We start from the raw sequence: 23187 nt of genomic DNA on the forward strand, positions 1-23187 counted from the left end.
TTGACAATAACTTCTACTTAAGTTTCTAGGAAGATTTTTAATGGTACCCTAACACCTTCCTATAAAAATGTGCAATAAAAAATTAAACATCAATAACTATTATAGAAATGCACATTAACAATACAAAGAGGTTTCATTCCATACTGGTCAGAATGATCCTCATCAAAAAATCTACAAACAAAAAATACTGGAGACAGAATGTGGAGAAAAGGGAATCCTGCCACAGTATTGGTGGAAATATAACTTGGTTCAGTACCATGGAGAACAATATGGAGGTTCCTTAAAAAACTAAAAACAGAGCTGCCGTGTGATCAGCAATCCCACTCCTGTTCATATATCCAGAGTAACAATAACCCTGTGTACGAGACAGCAAAAGAGACACTGATGTATAGATCAGTCTTATGGACTCTGTGGGAGAGGGAGAGGGTGGGGAGATTTGGGAGAATAGCAGTGAAACGTATAATATCATGTATGAAACGAGTCGCCAGTCCAGGCTCGATGCACGATACTGGATAATTGGGGCTGGTGCACTGGGACGATCCAGAGGGATGGTATGGGGAGGGAGGAGGGAGGAGGGTTCAGGATGGGGAACACAGGTATACCTGTGGCGGATTCATTTCGATATTTGGCAAAACGAATACAATATTGTAAAGTTTAAAAATAAAATAAAATTTTAAAAAAATTAAATGTTAGTATTAATTACAAGCTAGAAAAAAATGGGGGGGGGGACTATGCCAATATAGTAATCCTTTACCACAATCCTAAAGTACTAGGTTTACAACCAAATATATAAGACAAATTACAGATAACAAAGAAAGTAATGAATATTTGGTCAAAACTAGTGAAATACCTATTTCTGTTGCATTTGAAGAATGATATGCTGATTTCTATTTGTATTTTGATGTGCATACAATGTACTATAAACTCATTTAAAACATTTCTGTTTTCCAACAAGAGCTGCACCTCCACCAAACCCCCCAACCACCACCCCCCAAAATAAATCCTAGGCCTATAACCCTTCAAAAATGTAAGAAAAATATTTTAGTAACACACATTCCTATACTATTTCTCACACACCAAAATCACACAGTTGGGGAGATACGTTTTAAAAGTAATATCCAACTGATATTGAGAATTAAGAGCAAAAGGGTGTTATTTGTAATTATTTAACTTGGGTTCTTTTTTAATCGTCTTTTAAGAGTTTTCACAAATACCATTTGAAATCTTCTAACAGTTGTTTTCCTTTTATTAATCAAATAAAGATAAGTGGGATCCATTTTCAAGGAGACATCATGGAATTCAACCTTTCCATTTCTAGTTTAACAATATTTTAGGTTGAAACACTTTTCTTAGTCAAAAGCAAGTCAGGCAGTTCACCATAGGTAAGACAGCTCTGCAAAAGTAACATTCTCAACCTCACTAGCTCCTCTCACTTCAAAAGATATTTTATTTCAATACACAATATGAAGGTCCTGTCCTCATGACCTTGCTCTGCTGTTTGGTCTATCTTGTTGCCTCTGAACTGTGGTAAACTCAATGTAGAATCACTGAACTCCTGCCTACCCATTACATTAATTTGTATTTGACAATTTGATTTGGAGAATATTGAAAGACGTTGTTTAATCACATACTAAGAAAATACCCCAAGTGTATTTAAACTTGTTTGTTTGATTCTGAGTCATTTTCTGTTGGAATAAGACCACTGCTTTATGTATTCTGTAATATGGCACAGTCCGTCAAGTTTAAAAAAAGCCAAAGACTCTATAACTCTCCTGTTGTCAGACTATTGCATACTACATGCACGAATGTTGCTAAAGATCTACGTATTCTTGTCTGTATATGACTTCATGCTCGAGCAATAACTGATCTTAGTGGTATTAACATATAAAAGGGACATTAAAATATGGTCTTTGTCCTTTCTGCCTTATTAGCAGATGTTATTTTACAACAGACCAGAGCCAGAAGTTCCATGAACTCTTCATCAATGATAGCACACTATTTCATTCTCCTAATCTGGTTCTTCACCATTTGAGCCACCAGAGAAGTCTGGTTCTTGGACTTACCTGGTATCTCAGATGGTAAAAAGTCTGCCTGCAGTGCAGAAGACCCGGGTTCAATCCCTGGGTTGGGAAGATCCCCTGGAGAAGGCAATGGCAACCCACTCCAGTATTACTGTTGGAAAATCCCATGGACGGAGGAACCTGGGAGGCTACAGTCCATGGGGTTGCAAAGAGTCAGACACAACTGAGCGACTTCATTTTCTTTCTTTCAACCCGGTTTTTTAACTTTCTTTCTTTCTTTCATTCCAGTTCTTAGTTCCCCTAGCATCTCTGGTTATCTGCCTTTGAGGTTTATTCCATTTTTAGAATCTAGAAAGAGTATCGCACAGCTTAGAACACAGATTCTGGAGCCAAACTAGTGGGACTCAGACTATTTGGTTCAGAGTCCTGGCTTCAAATTGTACTAGCTGACCTTGAGTTAACTACTTAATCTTTCTGTGTCTGTCTTTTCGCTGCAAAATGGGAATAATTAGCACCTTACCTCACAGGACTGTCGTAAGCATTACACTGTTATGCATAAACCATTTAGAACAGTGCTCCCATACAAGAAGCACTATAAAATAATTAACCATTATTATTACTTTGAGATTCCATAAAAATAAAAAAAGATTAGCTTGAAATCAGTTAGGGGAATAATTTACTTGATGAATAATCATCCTTAACTTACTAAAATTTTGTGTAATCATTAAGGGAACTCACCATTTGGACTAATTTGCTTTCAGAACTAAAACAAACAAGCATATCTTCTAACAGAAAACAATACAAGAGAAGATCTCTTAACAGACAAGTAAGATTAAACATCTTTCATTCAAATGAACTAACCTGTGCCATGGCATGCTGAATCCTGGTGCCTTAAGAGGTCGTTTTCTGATGTGCCCCTACATTTATGCTCTCACTAATAGAGTTGCATGTCTCAGAGGCAATAGTTCTCCTAAATCTTTTAATTCATTTCATACTTACTATTATATTTTAAATATTATATAATCTGATAAAATATTGATGTGAAAAAAACTATGCAAACTAGGTTAAATGTTCTGGAACATTGATAAAGATAAGCCATTAAAAACATTGCATTAGTAAGAGACTAGAAAATTAAATAGGGAAAATTCTAGATTAATTCTGGCATCAAACTGCTTCCAGGCACCTTTGAAAGTCTTCTTCCACTTTAAGAAATTTATAAAGGACATATTATATGTTCTGGGGCATGATTCAAGCCAAGAGAGGCAAAATGGAATTCCTAGCAGCAGAATGATATCAAAGAATACTCAGAGATAATGCTACTCAAAGAACTGCTGGCAGCAGAATGATACTCAAATATGCTTTCCAAATCAAAAGCCTGATGAAAACAAAGCTCACACATTCATTTACTCTATGTTTAAACTTATTTTTAAGGTACGTATTTTTTTTTTCTCTTTTCCTGAAAATGGTTCTCCACTTGAACAGATGTAATTCTGTGCCTGGGCCTCTCCCGTGTGGGCTCATGCTGCTTGGGGACCATCCTTTCCAGCCTCAGAATCCAGCTGCTGCACAGATCACACACCTGTGTGAGAAGAATATTGTCGAACAGCAGTTGAGTTTCTGACTGATCTTTAGTGATATCAGCATTGGCATTCATCCCAAAGATTTCTGGAGCTGGGGTCAGAGGCAGTGTCTTTGTGTATTCAATGTAGCTGTTGTGCTGCAAAGATAAATAACAAGGAGCCAGGAGGTTAGAAATCAATTATCCTGTAGAACGTGCTCACTGAAAAGAGGTAATTTTCAGTACTCAGGTTATTGAGTGGATGAGCCTGTCAGACTGGACACTGAATGCTTTCATTTTCTTTCATCCAGGCCCAAAGCATTAAAAAAAAGCGGGGCAGGGGAAGATATGGATACATTTAGAAAGAGGAAAAAAATGCCCCACTCAGTTGAAATGAATTTTTAAATGGAGAGAGGAATATCGTGGCTACTTCATTTAGAAATTTCTTCCACAGAAATCTTTCTGTGCTGCATTTGCTGATGACTGTTCTTAATTTACCACAGTAGTTTCTTTTTCAGCTTTACTCTGATTTTTCTATTTACTATTATGATAAATCCCCTTAATTCAGAAAAGTAAAAATTATCTGAGATTTTATCATGAGATAACCACCATTAATATAAATCTTTTATACTCATGCACACATATTTTATATTTACATAAACTTCCAACAAGATTCCATGAGTGTTGAAAGTGTTCGTTGTTCAGTCGTGTCTGACTCTTTGAGACCCTATGGACTGTAGTTTGCCATGCTCCTCTGTCCATGGATTTCTGTAGGCCAGAATACTGGAGTGGGTGCCATTTCCTTCTCCAGGGGACCTTCCCAACCTAGGGATCCATACTTTTCTTTAGAGCACAGGAACTCTGCTCAATGCTATGTGGTACCCTGGAGGGGAGGGGAGCTTGGAGGAGAATGGATACATGTACATGTGTGACTGAGTCCCTTTACTGTCCACCTGAAACTATCACAACATTGTCAATCAGCCATACTCCAATATAAAATAAAAAGTTTAATAAAAAGATTTTTAAAAAAAGATTCCATACTTCTCTTGATGCTCATATGCGCTTAGTCGCTCAGTCATGTCCAACTCTTTGCAACCCCGTGGACTGGAGCCTGCCATGCTACTCTGTCCAAGGGGATTCTCTATGCAAGAATACTGGAGTGGGTTGTCATGCCCTCCTCCAGGGGAACTTCCCAACCCAGGGATCGAACTCAGGTCTCCCTCATTGCGGGCGGATTCTTTACCATCTGAGCCACCAGGGAAGATATGTATAATCAGGGAAGGATATGTATAATTATACACATTCATATATATACATATACAAATATATATACACATACACATACAGTGAGGTGGGGCAATTGGTCATTGATGATTTTTCAATATGGGGCTAATTACACAACCTGACTTTATCTTGCCATCTTCTTACTTTCCGATTCATCACTGGAAATCCTGTTACCATGACGCCCTGTGTTGACTTGCCCCACCCAATCTGTGACCTGGACTCTGGTACTGGTGTTTCTCTTCTCTCTCAGTGTCTGCCCTCAGCTAGAACTCTTCCAAGTGGATGTGGAGTCAAGGTATGCGCCTTTGTTGCCTGCGGCTATGTGTTTAACTTTCAATATGTGCCCTTTTGACTTCTGGGAATAAAATGAGAACCAATTTAATTATACTGGCAGTCCCCAGAAGTCTACTTGTGATAATCTGAAGGCAAATGCATCTGTTAGACAGGACTGGAAAAAATAGGAGCCGACAACCTTGGTCTTGTGAAGCAGATGTGATGCTCTGTCCCTTTCTACCTTTGGGATCTTGGGCAAGTCATTTAAGTTTAGTGAACTTACTTTCTTACTTGTAAAAGAGAAGGAATAATAGCATCAATGTTAATTTGATGCTCTAACGAGATAATTACATGTAACTGCTTTGTAAATAATTAAGCATGATCTACATATTAACTATTACGGTTAATACTATTTTGTAACTCCCTTCTCATGTGTATTTCCATTTTAATTGGGGCCAATGTCTTTTGACCCAAAGGACTGAATTCACAGTAAGAATTTCAGGTCACCGAGGAAGACATCCTTGGCTGAGGAACGTTTCTGATAGTCCTCACATTACAGCAAACAGGAAGCCACTAACTCCATCTTTGCATAGGGTTTGCTCTGTCCCTGTAAGACTGAAGGTCACACAATAGTTAACCAAAAAAAAAAAAAGGCCACTGGAAAAAAATTCACCATTTTCTGTATCAGAGGAATTTCATGCTTTACGGCTTTCAGTTTTCTTGAAGAGCATATGTACTTACATCCCCAGAAGGAGGCGCAAAATAGATGCCACTGGAGTCGAATTTATAGTGCGGATTCTGAACTAATTCCGGGTTGAAGAATTTGTTTAGGATGCTGCGCAGCGTGCGCCGGTCCCAGTCGTCAGTCACGCGGCCGCCGTAATTGCACTCGCCGGTCATGTAGCGTAGGGCGTCGTAGGGCAGTTCCTATAGGAGAGCTCGAGTTGCTCAACCAGGCAAGACTTAGCAGTCCCACATCATACAAAACAGTGTTTCTTGTTTGCTCATGTTATTAAACAGTTTACAAAACATTTGCATCACCACAGTTTCCCTTTATATGTTCACTTCCCAGCTAATTTGCTGTGATTTTTCCCAGGGTCTCTCTCTTTTTGTGGTCTGTCATTTTCAATCCGTCAGTACAAAGAAAAGAAATCCTCTATAACTTGTGATAAAGTGAAGTCGCTCAGTCGTGTCCGACTCTTTGCGACCCCACGGACTGTAGCCTACCAGGTTCCACCATCCATGGGATTTTCCAGGCAAGAGTACTGGACTGGGGTGCCATTTCCTTCTCCAGGAGATCTTCCGGACGAGGGATTGAATTCGGGTCTCCTACATGGTAGGCTTGTAGGCAGACGCTTTACCGTCTGAGCCACCAGGGAAGATTCGTAAGTTGTGAACTCACCTACTATTCGACCAGCATTAGTGGACCACCTACTATGTGCCTGATGCAAAATAAATTAGAACATAATCCCATCCTTGAAAATCCAGCACTGCTAAGTGACGTTCAAAACCAATCAAATCTGAGATAATCAGTTTTAATTTCCTTCACCACCTTTTTATACCTGTATATATTGATATTTTGGCAACTGGAATCATACTGTATGTACAATTTTGCATATAATTTTTCACCAAATCTCATTATATATTTTACTGTTCCTTAAAATAGTATATGAAAATATTATCTTAATGAAGTGAAGTCGCTCAGTAGTGTCCAACTCTTTGCGACCCCATGGACTGTAGCCTACCAGGCTCCTCCATCCATGGGATTCTCCAGGCAAGAATACTGGAGTGGGTTGCCATTTCCTTCTCCAGAGGATCTTCCTGACCCAGGGATCGAACCCAGGTCTCCCGCATTGCAGGCAGACGCTTTAACCTCTGAGCCACTGGGAAGTACTATCTTAATAATCATATTCTAACATTAAAGACTTTAGTGGCTCCTAATTTTCTACTTTGTTAACTTATGTTTCACTAAATATACATTTCTTAAATTTTCTAATGATTCTTTAGTCTAGATTCCTAAAAAGGAAATTACAACATCAATGGAAAGGAATTTATAAAAAGCAATTGATTAATGTTATCAAACTACTTTCCTGAAAGACTAGTGTAGCAAGCTTAGCAAGTGTAGTTGCTAAAACAGTTCTAAAATCTTTGATAATTTGATTGCCCAAAGATAATACTATGTTCATTTGCATTTTCTAAAATACTAATAAAATTTACGATCTTTTAATTTCTAATAACATTTGTTCTCCTATGAAGTAGCCTCCTATCCATTTTTTCAATTAAAGTTTAAATAGTTTTATTTTATTTGTATAAACTCTTTTATAAATTGACCATCAAATTTGTAGAGATATTTTTCCCTGTTACTTTGCTTTCTTATTGTATTCACTAATATACATAATTTCTAAATGTTTATGAATGCAAATAAACTGATTTTTCATATTGCAATTTTATTTAGCTTAACCATAAATACTTACATGTGTTGTGCTTAGTTGCTCAGTCATGTCCAACTCTTTGTGCCCCCAGGCTTCTCTGTCCATGGGGATTTCCGGGCAAGAATACTGGAGTGGGTTGCCATGCCCTCCTCCAAGGGATCTTCCTGACAGAGGTCTCCTGCATTGCAGGCAGATTCTTTACCAGATGAGCTAACAGGGAAGCCTAAATACTTACATACCCACCAGAAATATAAAGAATTCTCTCTCACTGCTCACAACAAAACTGTTATCATTTAGATAAAATGATAATTAAGCAATAAAATTGTTTTTAATTTTTAAATTAATTTTTGAGATATAATTGACATATAACATATTTGTTTCAGGTATGCCACATAATGATTTGGTATTTGTATGTACTGTGACATGATAACAACAAGCTCATTTAACATTCATCATCACAGTTACAAAAATTTTTTTGTGTTGAGAACTTTTAAGATCTGTTTTCTTTAGCCACTTTCAAATATGCAGTATAGTTTAACAATAGTCACCATACTGTACACTACATATCTTAATTTTATTTTTGATACTGACATTTGAGAAATATTTATTTGCCACTTGTATTTCTTATTGTTAAATAATCCACTTTTTTCTTTTTTTTATTTATTTATTTTTTTTCAGAAAATACTATTTTATTTATTTATTTTTTTTTATAATATCTAAGACAGAACTATGTCATACCATATTCTTTTTTTTTTTTTCTGAAAAATTTCACAATATAATGTTGATAGTTTACCATGAAGAAATTAAGAAAAGAGAATAGTTTCTAATGTTTATCCATGTATTGACTGTTCGTAGTGGTCTTTACTCCTTCCTGTATTTCCCAGTTTTGTTTTGATATTATCATCATTCATAAAGGACTTTATCATTTTTTATAGCTCGTGCATGCTTCCTTAGCTTTCATTTCTCTGAAGGTGTTTTCACCCCCATTTCAAAAGACACTTTCAATGAATATCTATTACAGAATTGACAGCTTTAATTTTTCAGCACTTTATTATTTTTTTTTATTTGATAAATTTAACGCCTTTTATTGCCATACCTCATTTTACTGTGCTTTGCTTTAGTGAGCTTTATAGATACATGTTTTTGTTTTTTTTTTTTTCCTTGTTAATTTTCTGTTTAGTTGATCTATCCATAAGTGTGAGTGGGGTATTAAAGTCTCCCACTATTATTGTGTTATTGTTAATTTCTCCTTTCATACTTGTTAGGATTTGTCTTACATACTGCGGTGCTCCCATGTTGGGTGGATATATATTTATAATTGTTATATCTTCTTCTTGGATTGATCCTTTGATCATTATGTAGTGACCTTCTTTGTCTCTTTTCACAGCCTTTGTTTTAAAGTCTAATTTATCTGATACGAGTATTGTGACTCCTGCTTTCTTTTGGTCCCAATTTGCATGGAAAATCTTTTTCCAGCCCTTCACTTTCAGTCTGTATGTGTCCCCTGTTTTGAGGTGGGTCTCTTGTAGACAACATATGTAGGGGTCTTGTTTTTGTATCCATTCAGCCAGTCTTTGTCTTTTGGTTGGGGCATTCAACCCATTTACGTTTAAGGTAATTACTAATAAGTATGATCCCGTTGCCATTTACTTTATTGTTTTGGGTTCGAGTTTATACACCATTTTTGTGTTTCCTGTCTAGAGAATATCCTTTAGTATTTGTTGTAGAGCTGGTTTGGTGGTGCAGAATTCTCTCAGCTTTTGCTTGTCTGAAAAGCTTTTGATTTCTCTTTCATACTTGAATGAGATCCTTGCTGAGTACAATAATCTGGGCTGTAGGTTATTTTCTTTCATCATTTTAAGTATGTCTTGCCATTCCCTCCTGGCTTGAAGAGTTTCTATTGAAAGATCAGCTGTTATCCTTATGGGAATTCCCTTGTGTGTTATTTGTTGTTTTTCCCTTGCTGCTTTTAATATTTGTTCTTTGTGTTTGATCTTTGTTAATTTGATTAATATGTGTCTTGGGGTGTTTCTCCTTGGGTTTATCCTGTTTGGGACTCTCTGGGTTTCTTGGACTTGGGTGATTATTTCCTTCCCCATTTTAGGGAAGTTTTCAACTATTATCTCCTCAAGTATTTTCTCATGGTCTTTCTTTTTGTCTTCTTCTTCTGGAACCCCTATGATTCGAATGTTGTAGCGTTTAATATTGTCCTGGAGGTCTCTGAGATTGTCCTCATTTCTTTTAATTCGTTTTTCTTTTATCCTCTCTGATTCATTTATTTCTACCATTCTATCTTCTAATTCACTAATCCTATCTTCTGCCTCTGTTATTCTACTATTTGTTGGCTCCAGAGTGTTTTTAATTTCATTTATTGCATTATTCATTATATATTGACTCTTTTTTATTTCTTCTAGGTCCTTGTTAAACCTTTCTTGCATCTTCTCAATCCTTGTCTCCAAGCTATTTATCTGTGATTCCACTTTAATTTCAAGATTTTGGATCAATTTCACTATCATTATTTGGATTTCTTTATCAGGTAGATTCCCTATCTCTTCCTCTTTTGTTTGGTTTGGTGGGCATTTATCCTGTTCCTTTATCACTTTTTTCTTTTGTTTTCCTCACATAAATGAGTATCTTTGTTCTTATTATTAAAAGTTCTATAAAGATATAGAATCAGTTTGTTATACAAATTTTAGATATTTTCTCCAAGTCATCTTGTCTTTTGTTTTTATGATATTTAATTGTTTATGGCTTTTTATTATAGCGATGTTTTTAAATGTTTGCTACTAAAATATAGAAAATTTTTACTTTAGGATATTTTCCTATTGCTTTTTTTTGTTGTTGTTCTACACATCTTCCTGCAGTTATCTGCTAAAGGTTTAAGTGTATACATCGTACATCCCAGTGATCCACTTTGAGGAATCCTTTCAACAGAAAAAAACAGCTTTTGGAAAGAATAGGTGGTACTAATTACACAGGAAGAATTTACTGAATTCAGGGTTGGGAATTTTGAGACTAGTTCTCTGGTAGAACTGGAAGGGAAGGTAGTGAATTTAGGAGAACACCTCAGGACCAAGACCTGGTCGAGAAACAAGCAGAACCATGAGGGAGAAGCCGGCATGGTGATGAGGGGAGTTTGCAGATGCAGGCACTGCTTGGGTTTGCCTTGCTGATAGGTCATAAAACTGTGGTAAAAAAAAAAAACTCCTGCACAAATTAAATAGTTAGTATATGAGGATGAGTTGGCCCCTGGGAGTGCTTTGTGAGGCAGACATAAAATGATATCTGGAGAGGGAAGAATTTGATTTATGTATAAAGGGTTAAACCTGCCAACATTCCCCTGAGAACTGATGGGTAAACTGGTGTTTATCTCAGCTGCTTCATCACAACAGGGCCAATCAATCAAACCCAGGAATGTGTTCTCTTAGAGGCCCAGGTCCATCGTCTGGGGTTGTAGAAATAGCAGCTCTATGCTGGGACTGCTTCCCTGCTTCATTGTAAAAAGAGGGTTGAGACCATGGACTGGGAGATAGTGTAGAATCAGGCAATGAGTATGCAAGGTTATATTAATATATGAAGTTACTCATTTTAACTCTGCTTATTATTGAATAGTGGAGGGCTTCCCTCATAGCTCAGTTGGTAAAGAATCTTTCTGCAATACAGAAGACCCAGGTTCAATTCCTAGGTTGGGAAGATCCCCTGGAGAAGGAAATGGCAACCCACTCCAATATTCTTGCCTGGAGAATCCCATGGACTGAGGAGCCTGGCGGGCTACTGCTCATGGGGTCACAAGAGTCAGACACGACTTAGCGACTAAACCATCACCACCATTACTGAATAGTAAGAAATAAAAAGGAAATAAAATCCTGATAGTCAAAAAGGAGAAGCTGTGTATGCAGCCATTGAGACAAAGATCTCTACTATGATTGTCCACAACATATGTGAGTAAGAACAGCAAGCTGAAAATGATATGCAAATACGATTATGTTTTTGAGGAAAATTTGTGCATATACTATACATATGTATATATGTTAACTATTTGTGCACAAGAAGTCTGGACAGGGCTTACTGTGAAACTGGTTGCTTTGGGGTGAAGTTAGGGTGACAGTGAGGGGTGGGACTTTTATTCACACACAGTCACACACACACAATGACATACACACACCTCTGGGAATTACCCATCAGCCAGGTACATTATATATACCTACTTGCATTTTCTTCTTTTATAATTTTTCCTATTCACTTAAAAAAATTAATATATATATATATAAAGAATTCATACAGCTCAATAACAAAACCCAAATGATCTGATTAAAGGATGGGCAGAGGATCTGAATAGATATTTTTCCAAAGAAGACATACAGGTGGCCAACAGGCACATGGAAAGATACTCAGCATCACTAATCACCAGGAAAATGCAAATCAAAATCACAATGAGATGTTCTTTCACATCGGTCAGAATGGTTATTATCAAAAGACAAGAAATAATACATATGTTGGTGGGAATGTAAATTGGTGCAGCCATTGTGGAAAACAGTATGGAGGTTCCTCAAAAAATGTTTTGAACTAGAACCACCATATGACTCAGCAATTCCACTTCTGGGTATTTATTCAAAGAAAATGAAAGCACTAATTTGAAAGGCTATATACACCCCTATGTCTATTGCAGCATTATGTAAATAGCCAAGACATGGAAGCAATGTAAGTGTTCATTGATGGATGAATGGGCAAAGGAGATGTGGACTAGATGTGAATACACAATGGAATACTACTCAGCCATAAAAAGAATGCAGTCTTGCCATTTGTGACAAAATGAATGGGTCTTGAGGGTATTAAGTGAAATAAGTGAGATGAGACAAATACTGTATGATTTCACTTAAATGTAGACTCTTAAAAAAAATGAACAAAACAAAACTTACAGATACAGAGAATAGATGGATGACTACCGTGGGGCAAGGGGTTGCGGGGAAGGCAAAATGAGTAAAAAAGACTAAGACACACATTCCAGTTATAATTCAGGGGATCTACGTACGGCATCGTGACATTAGTAATATCATATTACAAATTTGATAGTTGCTAAGAAAGTAAATCTTAAAAGTTTCCATCCCAAGAAAAATTTTTTTTTAGTTCTATGGTGACAGATAACCAGAAGTATTGTGGCAGTCGTTTTGCAATATATACAAATGTTGAATCATGTTGTATACCTGAAACTAATAGAATGTTGTGGGTAAATTGCACTTCAATACAAAGAACAAAATTTTGATTGCTGAAGAAGAATTACATTAGATTCAATATCAAAGGGAACTGTGAATCACATTCCTCAAAAAAAAAAAAATCTCTGTATCTCTTGGTGGGTTATATGAGATGAGTGCATAGCAGTTTTGTCCGGTTTGTTCTATGATTACTCTGTTGGAGGAATGGGAAGTGCTGCTCAATTGTCATTTAACAGCAGGAATCCGGTCAGTCAGTCCTGTATGTCAGTGAGAGAGTCCCTGTAGCATTTGCTATGACAGACAATCCCTGATATTCCTTATTTACTCAGCGTGCTCTCTCCCCTTTTCTTCTGGCTGCTCTGTCTGCACTTTCCATTTCTCCTGTCCTCTCTCCTACTACTGACACTGGATGCTCACCAGCAGTCAGGCTTTAGTTCATTTTTACTCTACCCGGCCTTTCTTTTAAATCTCAGGTGTTCTCAGGCTTCTCCCTACACATTAACAACTTACAGCTTTCTATTTGTGCTTTCTTTTCCTGGGCTTTATATCTATATGCCAAAAGCCTATCAAATATCATGGTTATCAACCTAGATATCTCAGATGTATAAAATGTACAAGACTAAATTATTTATCCACTCAACCATCCCCATTTCACTAACCCATCTACTATACAACTATTAATTCCTGGTACTATTTCCTGTCTGGATAAATAAGTGGATGGACCACCAACTGAGACCTAAAACATGACATTAAGAGACTTCTTCCTATCCCTTTACCATTTAATATCTAGGTCATTTCAATCCTTGTCCCTACATATCTATTATATCTCTTCCACATTTCCCATCCTAGTCCAAATGATTTAGTTTAAACTCTCAGCATCTCTTGCATGGGTTATTGTGATGGTCTTCTGTATTAGTTCCCTAGGTCTCCCAATAGATGGCTTAAAACAAGAGAAATTCATTGCCTGATAGTGCTGGAGGCTAAAAGTTTGAAATCAAGGTGTTGGCAGGGCCACACTCCCTCCAAAACTTCTAAGAGGATCCTTTCTTGCCTCTTCCAGCTTCTGTAGCCCCAGGTGTTCCTTAGTTTGTCACTGCATAATTCTAATCTCTGCCTCTGTGTACGCAAATGTCCCGCTATGAATCATATACACACACACACATATACATAATACACACACAATATTTTAAAATTTCATATTACTAATTATCTTTCATGCCCACGTTCATTCTCAAAGTGTTAACAGTTTTTTGACAATAGTTTATTTGGTCACTCTAGCTTTTTAAACTTCTGAACACAAACAAGGAGGTAAGAACTCACTGGATGTGATCAGGGAAGGTTTATTTACGATATCAGTCATATTCTATTAAGGATCCACCCTACTCCAGTATGACCTCATCTTAGCTTACTTGATAATATCTGCAACAACTCCATTCCTAAATAAGCTCACAGTCCGAGGTACCATGGATTACAACTTCAACATATCTTTTGGCATAGGGGACACAATTCAACTCACATCACCCAAAACTAGCCTGTCATCTAAGTCCACTCTGTTGCTACAGTGGTCCTTCTAAAATGCAAATGCTCTCCTAAGAGGAGACCAATAACAATATAATAATTCCCAATCAGTTAGCATGGCATACAAGGATGCTCCAAATCACTTCAGTTCAGTTCAGTCGCTCAGCCGTGTCCGACTCTCTGTGACCCCGTGAATCGCAGCACGCCAGGCCTCCCTGTCCATCACCAACTCCCAGAGTTCACCCAAACTCACGTCCATCGAGTCAATGATGCCATCCAGCCATCTCATCCTCTGTCGTCCCCTTCTCCTCCTGCCCCCAGTCCTTCCCAGCATCAGAGTCTTTTCCAATGAGTCAACTCTTCGCATGAGGTGGCCAAAGTACTGGAGGTTCAGCTTTAGCATCATTCCTTCCAAAGAACACCTAGGGCTGATCTCCTTCAGAATGGACTGGTTGGATCTCCTTGCAGTCCAAGGGACTCTCAAGAGTCTTCTCTAACACCACAGTTCAAAAGCATCAATTCTTCAGAGCTCAGCTTTCTACACAGTCCAACTCTCACATCCATACATGACTACTGGAAAAACCATAGCCTTGACTAGACAGACCTTTGTTGGCAAGTAATGTCTCTGCTTTTGAATATGCTATTTAGGTTGGTCATAACTTTCCTTCCAAGGAGTAAGCGTCTTTTAATTTCATGGCTGCAATCACCATCTGCAGTGATTTTGGAGCCCCCCAAAATAAAGTCTGACACTGTTTCCACTGTTTTCCCATCTATTTCCCATGAAGTGATGAGACCAGATGCCGTGATCTTAGTTTTCTGAATGTTGAGCTTTAAGCCAACTTTTCCACTCTCCTCTTTCACTTTCATCAAGAGGCTTTTTAGTTCCTCTTCACTTTCTGCCATAAGGGTGGTGTCATCTGCATATCTGAGGTTATTGATATTTCTCCTGGCTATCTTGATTCCAGCTTGTGCTTCTTCCAGCCCAGCGTTTCTCATGACGTGCTCTACATATAAGTTAAATAAGCAGGGTGACAATATACAGCCTTGACATACTCCTTTTCCTATTTGGAACCAGTCTGTTGTTCCATGTCCAGTTGTAACTGTTGCAAATCACTTATCCTTCACCAAACCTTTTCACCTATTTGTACTTTTTTAAACCTTTTTATTGCTGCTTCTTTATATCATCTACCTGAAAACCTTCTATTCATTGACTCCTAAGCAACTCCTCGTCTCTGGAACCTTCCCTGATCACATCCATTGAGTTGTTTACCTCCTTGTTTGTGTTCAGATGCTTAAAAAGCTAGGGTGACCAAATAAACTATTGTCAAAAAATTTTAACACTTTGAGAATGAACGTGGGCACTAAAGATGATTAGTAATATGGAATTTAAAAGTAGTGTGTGTGTGAGTAAATCTGTTTTCATACTGGCAGACCTGTAAGTGGTTCTATTCAAACACTGCTTTTAAAATTATAAAGAAACTGAAGACAACCATTATAAAATTTCTGCTTCATATGGTCTCATAGATTTTTAATTTTTAAAGTAAAACTGTCTATAATGTTTTTCAAAGTTTCATTTTATGGTTACTTAATTTTAAATTGTTGACACTTTTAATTGACTCCACTATAGGTTTATAATATTTTAAATTAGAATATACTCTACAGATTTTTGAACAAATTGCTAAAGGAGCTCCTTGTTCTTTCTGTTTGTATTGAAAACTCTATTTTACCTCAGATACTTCCACATGCACTATATCATTATACTTTTTGCCTCCATTCTTAGTATAATTTTAAAATAAATATTATTATAAGAAAGAAGTTCATCAAACCTATGCTTCTTTTGAATGCTTCACCAAATTTTAATGCTGCAAAATCAAAGGCCTTCTCAACTTATTTCATTTTAGTATAGAATACAAATTTGTACACAGAAACACAGAAGACCAGATAAAATGCTCATTTTAGTTTAGATATGTTATTTGAACTCTTGTTATTTATCTTGCTCGATTTTTCCTTTGCTTTATAGAAAAAGAATTCAGTGACTTCCTGTTCATAAACCTTTTTTAAAAAAATAATCACAATTCACTAAAAGTTTCAAAAACTAAAGTTTTTTTTGATACACTTTTGATTGATTTAAAGATTTCCAGATAATTCTGAACAAAAGTTGTGTAAGACACTTAGACTGACTTACCAAAACAGTTTTTTTTTTTTAATTCAAACATTAAAATCCAACTGATAAGTTGCAAAGAGAGAAAAAGCGTGTGTGCACATGCCTGTGACAGAGAGAGAACAAGAGAGACAGACAGAGAGAAGAGACAGAGCAGGGAGAGCAAGGGGGCAAAATGTGGTTGATATGACAACATGACGCTGTGGGCTTCTTCCCAGGATCTATACCTCACGTTAACACCACTGGCTTAAGTAGTTTGTCTGATCTGGGACAAATGGCCCAAACTCTAGAAAAATAGTATTATGACATTTCCCTCAAAATAAAGCCATGAACAGAGGGAAATCAGTCTTTTTTTTTTTTTTTTTTTTTCCATTTTGGAGACTGGCTGATGTATGGTCTTCCCAAACCCTTTACAAAATACGTACAGTATTTTCAAATTGCCATAGGTGTGTATGTATCAAAATAAATGATAAAGTACAGATTGTTAATAGATAAACTGACATCCTAACTACTTACTAGGGCATTTATAATATCCTATTACAACAAAATCCTATTTAAAGAAACTTTGGGAAACTATCCTGCTATTCATTATTTTCCCCCTCATGGAAAAATCCTCTTGTTTATTTGTTTAAACAAAAATAAACTGCACAGGAACAATTTTAAATTCCAAAGAGACAACAACTTTGTTTTAAGGCTGCAGTAGCTGATACAGCTTCTCATTGCTACCTAGGTCCCACCTCCTCTGTGGACCACTGCGATACATTCAGAACCCTGTTAGCTAATGCATATCCTGCTATTCATTCTATAAAAGGAGAAATTAATCAGACGTCCCTGCTCACTGTACAAACACTCTGTGATAAAGTGCACAACAGGTAATGTCCTTGCTGTAACTGTTATAGTACCTCATACTGATTCAGGAACATGTGCAGCTGCTGTACGCTGATTCTGAGATCAGTCTCATTGAACTCATAAGGAATATTCCACCCCAGGGGGCCAAACTTCCGTCTCTCTTGTACCAAAGCATGAAAGAAACAGAGGCCATATAGTAGTTTCTTGAATTCCTCCTGTAATGAGAAGAAATGGTATAGCATCATTCTTTCTTCCCCAACATTGCATTATGCTTATCATACTTTAAAATCAAAGTAATTACTTTTGCTTATAAATATATCCATGTCAAAGTGAAACTAAAACAGAATTAACTTTTTCACTGGCTATTTAGGCAAAAATATGCTCATTTGTATACATGCTCAGTTGACACACACAGCTTCCACGTACACCAGGTTTCAGAAAGTATAGTGAGCTTGTCTAATTCAATGTTACCTTATGTGTGTGTGTGTGTGTGTGTGTGTGAAGTCACTCAGTCGTGTCTGACTCTTTGCAACTCCATGGACTGTAGCCCACCAGGCTCCTCTGTCCATAGGATTCTCCAGGCAAGAATACTGGAGTGGGTTGCCATTTCCTTCTCCAGATATATGATTATATATATGATTTTGGAGGATTTCAACTTAAGCACTGAGAGGCAAAAGCTATGAATTCCAATGTTTGTTCCCAGATCACCATGGAGAAATTTCAAAGGAGATAGTTCAAATCCATAGAGAAACTCTACAAGCACTTTTGGATAGAAGTTTTGGGAGCCTCACAGTGTTTATGTTACTACAGAAGTCCTATGTGCACGCGTGTGTGCATGCTCAGTTGCTTCAGTCATGTCCAACCCTATGTACTATAGCCCTCCAGGCTCCTCTGTCCATGGGATTCTCCAGGTAAGAATATTGGAGTGGGTTGCCATGCCCTCCTCCAGGGGATCTTCCCGACCCAGGGACTGAACCCACATCTCCTGTGTCTTCTCCATTGGCAGGTGGATTATTTACCCCCTGAGCCACCTGAGAAGCCCATAAAAGTTCTAGAGTCACTATCAAACACAAATTCAGTGTTGATTCAGAAATGAGAATGTACAATGCAATATGTTAATTATTTGTACCCTCCACAAGGATATAAAAATGGTCAAACTAGAGCCTGAGAAAGGATTTGTGAAGAGATTTCCTTGGAAAGTGCAGCTGCTGTACTGGGAGTCCCCTTGTCCTTATATCCAGGAAGAGGAGAAGAGTATGTTGGGTCCAAGCTACCAGGAAAGAATTCATGGGGCCACTCAGAGAGCTGATACATGCACCCTGCATCTGGGATAGAGTGCTGCTGCTGTTAAGTCGCTTCAGTCATGTCTGACTCTGGGCGACCCCATGGACGGCAGCCCATGAGGCTCCCCTGTCCCTGGGATTCTCCAAGCAAGAACACTGGAGTGGGTTGCCACTTCTTTCTCCAATGCATGAAAGTGAAAAGTGAAAGTGAAGACACTCAGTCATGTCCGACTCTTAGCGACCCCATGGACTGCAGCCTACCAGGCTCCTCCGTCCATGGGATTTTCCAGGCAAGAGTACTGGAGTGGGGTGCCATTGCCTTCTCCATGGGATAGAGTGGAAAAATGAAAAATTCATGCCTAGGAGTATGGAGCAGCCTACGGCCTCGGACTGTGGACTTTGGTGCAGAAATCAGTAGCTCTCCTTCACATGATGGGCCAATCTGGAGTGAATCCCAAGGAGTAGACAGGGAGCTGGACTAGGAATGTCAGCCAGTGGTCATTTCAGTGATTTTCTTCTCAAGGGGACTTATGTCATGGGGCAAGGAAATCCCAACAGCAAGAGCTGGTATCAAGCGAAGGCTGGAGAATCAAAGGCTGAGAGGAGACAGCCAGATGAAGGGGAGGTGCTGCCGAGGTGATGGAGTCACAGAGAAGTCAAGCAGCAAAGGGAGCCAAGGAAGAACCCCTGAGAGAACTCACAAGGCAGAAACAGTCAGCTTCAAATCCCAGCCAAGTCAAAAGGGCTCCAGGCACATGAAAAGATGTTCAACATTGCTAATTATTAGAGAAATGTAAATCAAACCACAATGCAGTATTACCACCTCACACCAGTCAGAATGGCTATCAAGTAACAACAAGTAACAAACGCTGGAGAAAGTGAGGAAAAAAGGGAACCCTCGTACACTGTTGGTAGGAATGTAAATTGGTAGAGCCACTATGGAAAACAGTACGGAGGTTCCTTCAAAAATTAAAAATAGAACTACCATATGATCTGGCAATTCCATTTATGGGTATATATCTGAAAGAAAAAGAAAATTCTAATTCAAAATGATATAATACGTGCACTCTATTTACAATAGGGTTCATGGCAGCCCTATTTACAACAGCCAAGACATGGAAACAACCTAGGCTTCCATCAACATATAATTGGCTTAAGAAGATATGATGTATACATATACACAATGGAGTATCACTCAGCCATGAACAGAATGGAATATTGACATTTGCAGCAACATGGATGAAATTAGAAAATATTTTACTTAGTGAAAAAAGTCAGATAGAGAAAAACAAATACAGTATGATATCACTTATATATGGAATCTAAAAAATAAAACAAATAGATCTATCTACAAAACAGAAACAGACTCACAGACACAGAAAACAAACTAATGGTTACCAAAGAAAAGAGGAAGGAGTATGGGATCAACAAACTAGTAAACATAAAATAAACATAAATCTCCCTGGTGGCTCAGATAATAAAGAACCTGGTTGCAATGCAGAAGACCCAGGTGTGACCCCTGGGGGAGATCCCCTGGAGAAGGAAATACAACCCACTTCAGTATTCTTGCCTGGAAATTCCATGGACAGAGGAGCCTGGTGGGCTACAGTCCATGGGGTCACAAAGAGTCAGATACGGCTGAGTGACTAACACTTTCACTTTCAAACATGAAATAAACAACATGGATTTACTATATAGCACTTAGGAATTATATTCATTATAATAACCTACAATGGAATATAACCTGAAAAAAACGTAATCATTTTGCTGTATACCTGAAACTAGCACAGTATTATAAATAAACTACACTTCAACAAAAAAAGAGAAAGATGCCAACTCTATCCTTTTTCCCCTACGGTATGAAGCCTCACCAGGCTCAAGGTGAGATACTAGAGAGTAGAAACCTGTTTTTAATAAAAGTTGAAATATCAATTAATATATCATGTTGCACCTTCTGACTTCTGATTCAAGACTGGCTCTGCAGTTTAAAATGACTCTAGGTCATTTAATTACCTGACACTAATCAGGAAAGCCAGGAGACTGCCCAAAGTTTTAAACAAGGGCAGGGTGAAGGTTGCCCCCGTGGAATAAAATTGAAAGGGAAAGTGTGAGATGAGCAGAAAGGAGCATAAGTTTAACCACAGAGTGGGGAGAAGCAAAGTTAAACATGCTGTGCTGATTCTGCAACTCTTCTGGATATATTAGAGAACTGAGCAAATCAATAAATGTGTTGAGGTGGGAGCCAGGCTTCTCACCATTGAAGAAGGGACATGTGAATATGGAATGAGGAAAAGCTGAAAAGAATCCAGGGTAGAGCAACAGAAATTGGAGGTATTGTAGGAACTTGTTACTTCTAAAACATGTATATGAATGTCTGTGTGTGCATGGGGTTGTCTGTATGCACTATATGTGTGTATGTAGATTTGCATACACATATTGTGATTACATGTATATGTTTCAAAGTTCTCTCTAAAAGGATAAGAACTACAGACAATAAATGCTGTATGTCTAACACCCAAATCTTGGTCTCTGATACCATTCCCCATGAAACAGGAACCAGCGCTCTTCAGAAAAATGGCTGGTTCCAAGACTGGGGTACAGATCAGCCTGGAGCAGCTTATAACAGAAAGAGAAATAATAGTAATAAACAACGGGACCTATAACAAGGACAAAAGCAGCTCCTGCTGACCAATTCTGGACAAAACTTGAGCAAAAACCTTAGGAATAGTAATGAATTACTAACCACTGGAGAAGATGTAAAGAATTTATGAGTTCACACCTATAAAAGATAAATAGATGAGATAGAAGGGAGGGCCGCTGCTGATAACAGCATGTCAAGTGTCAAATGCAGAGGGAGTTCTGGAGTTGGAATCACCAGAGGAAATAAGTGGGTCCAGCAAGAATTATCACTGACTACTAAATCTGGGTCCCAGGTAGATTTTGATGAGGAAGAGGATATCTTCATGATCCAAAGTGTCTTCTCACAGATTATTCGTTGCAAGGGACAAAGCAGTTATTATAGAGTGAAGAAATCAGACCACACTTCGTCTGGGGGATCAAAATTAGTATCATCAGTGAGAGATAAATGGGCATTGCATGCCTCCCAGTACAAGCCTCTGAGGACATGACTTCACCCCAGTCACACTGGGGCTCGGAACTTGTAACCTAAAGCTAATCTCAAGGAGTGAGACATGTTCTATTAAAAATAGTCCAGGGAGATGAATTCTTCAGAAATGTCAGGGCCATCAAAGACAAAGGAAGGCTGAGGTAATGGTCCAGATTAAAGGAGACAAAAAAGCCATGGCAACTAACTGTGATCCTAACTCTGAACCGATCCCCTGGTAAATCAGGGAAAATGTTCTAAAGGACATTACTTCATCAACTGACAAATTTGGGACGCAAACACAAATTTGGGTAGATTAGATACAATAGTGTATCCCTGCTAAAATAATACTACAATAATAACTGTAATAGGATAAGGTAATATCTCTATTCTTAAGAAATAAGAAGACTGAAATATTTATCTAGGAATAAAGGGCAGTGACATATCTAACTTTCCTGCAGATGGTACATGTTAACAGGAAGCAAATATAAGTAAAGGGCACAGGGCTGTTCTTTATATTACTTTTATATTTGCAACTTTTCTGTGAGTTTAAAATTATTTCCAAATGAAAAACTAAAATATATGAACTATGGTGTGCTGTTTCGGCATTTGAGATTTTTGGTTTGAATTTCAGTTCATAAATGTCTGGACTTCTCATGTTTGTGACAACTATCGGAGAGACCTATGGATCTAGAAGGAAGGGAGTGACATTTTGCAAAAGGGCTTCTGTCTAGCTATCATGTGCAGAAATGCCCTCATCACCTACCTGGGAGTAACCTGCTCTCTCTGGGCCAAATCAATACAAAAGTTTGTCATACAGCAGGGCTTGAACTATAAAGGTCTGACTTACATTTAAATACGGGCTCCCTTTTTTTATTACCCCAGACTTTTGTTTAATGAAAGCACTTCTTTATTCTTAATGTTTTCTTTTGATGTGTATTTAAAACATATTCCAACATCAAGAGTGTGGGTTTTTTAATGGCAAAAACTTACAATGGTTCATAACCCTCTTAAAAAGAAGTTCTTCCATTTTTAATTATGGCAAAACACTGAGAAACAATTTTAGGTCACAGACATTCACACATAGAATTCTAATCATGAAAGCAGTGGGTGGCTTCCCTGCCTGCCTGGTGATGCTAAAAAAAAAAGACCCTTATGAGTCCCATCAATCAGGGAGTAAAATCATTTTAGCTCTCATTATAGTTATATGGAGGAAATATTTTTATGTTTTAATTTAAAGATATGGCTTCAAATAGCAAAGGGCTCAGCTAATATCCTGAAACAGGATTCTCCAACCTTGCAGATTTGTATGGCGAATGGCTTGCAGCTGACTTTCTAAATAGAAGGCTGCATAATTAATAATACCCCACTAGATATCAGCTGAGCAGGAATGAGCCTAGTGGTAAGATTAAAATAAAATATTAATAAAATTGACTTCGGCACAGTCAATAATCAGTAATCAAAACCAACTGCACCGCAGTGCACGAGGCCT

At 37.8% G+C, this 23187-nt stretch overlaps 1 protein-coding gene across 8 annotated transcripts in view; it reads right to left on the reverse strand.

Moving 5' to 3' along the window:
- The window catches only part of DNAH7 (dynein axonemal heavy chain 7), a 257248-nt gene that overhangs the window by 12658 nt on the left and 221403 nt on the right, over positions 1 to 23187 (reverse strand). For 7 of the 8 annotated variants that reach the window (XM_019974246.2, XM_019974250.2, XM_019974240.2 and 4 more), the window contains 3 exons: positions 17363 to 17524; positions 5878 to 6063; positions 3601 to 3738 (listed from right to left, as the gene is read on the reverse strand). In XM_019974246.2, coding sequence (XP_019829805.2) covers positions 3601 to 3738; positions 5878 to 6063; positions 17363 to 17524 — 486 coding nt within the window. Of the gene's footprint in view, positions 1 to 3600; positions 3739 to 5877; positions 6064 to 7610; positions 7747 to 17362; positions 17525 to 23187 lie in introns of those variants that run through there. The other variant, XM_070769576.1, reaches the window with a different exon arrangement.

The sequence above is a fragment of the Bos indicus genome, chromosome 2 (genome assembly GCF_029378745.1).
Source record: "Bos indicus isolate NIAB-ARS_2022 breed Sahiwal x Tharparkar chromosome 2, NIAB-ARS_B.indTharparkar_mat_pri_1.0, whole genome shotgun sequence".
NCBI classification, from domain to species: Eukaryota; Metazoa; Chordata; class Mammalia; order Artiodactyla; family Bovidae; genus Bos; species Bos indicus.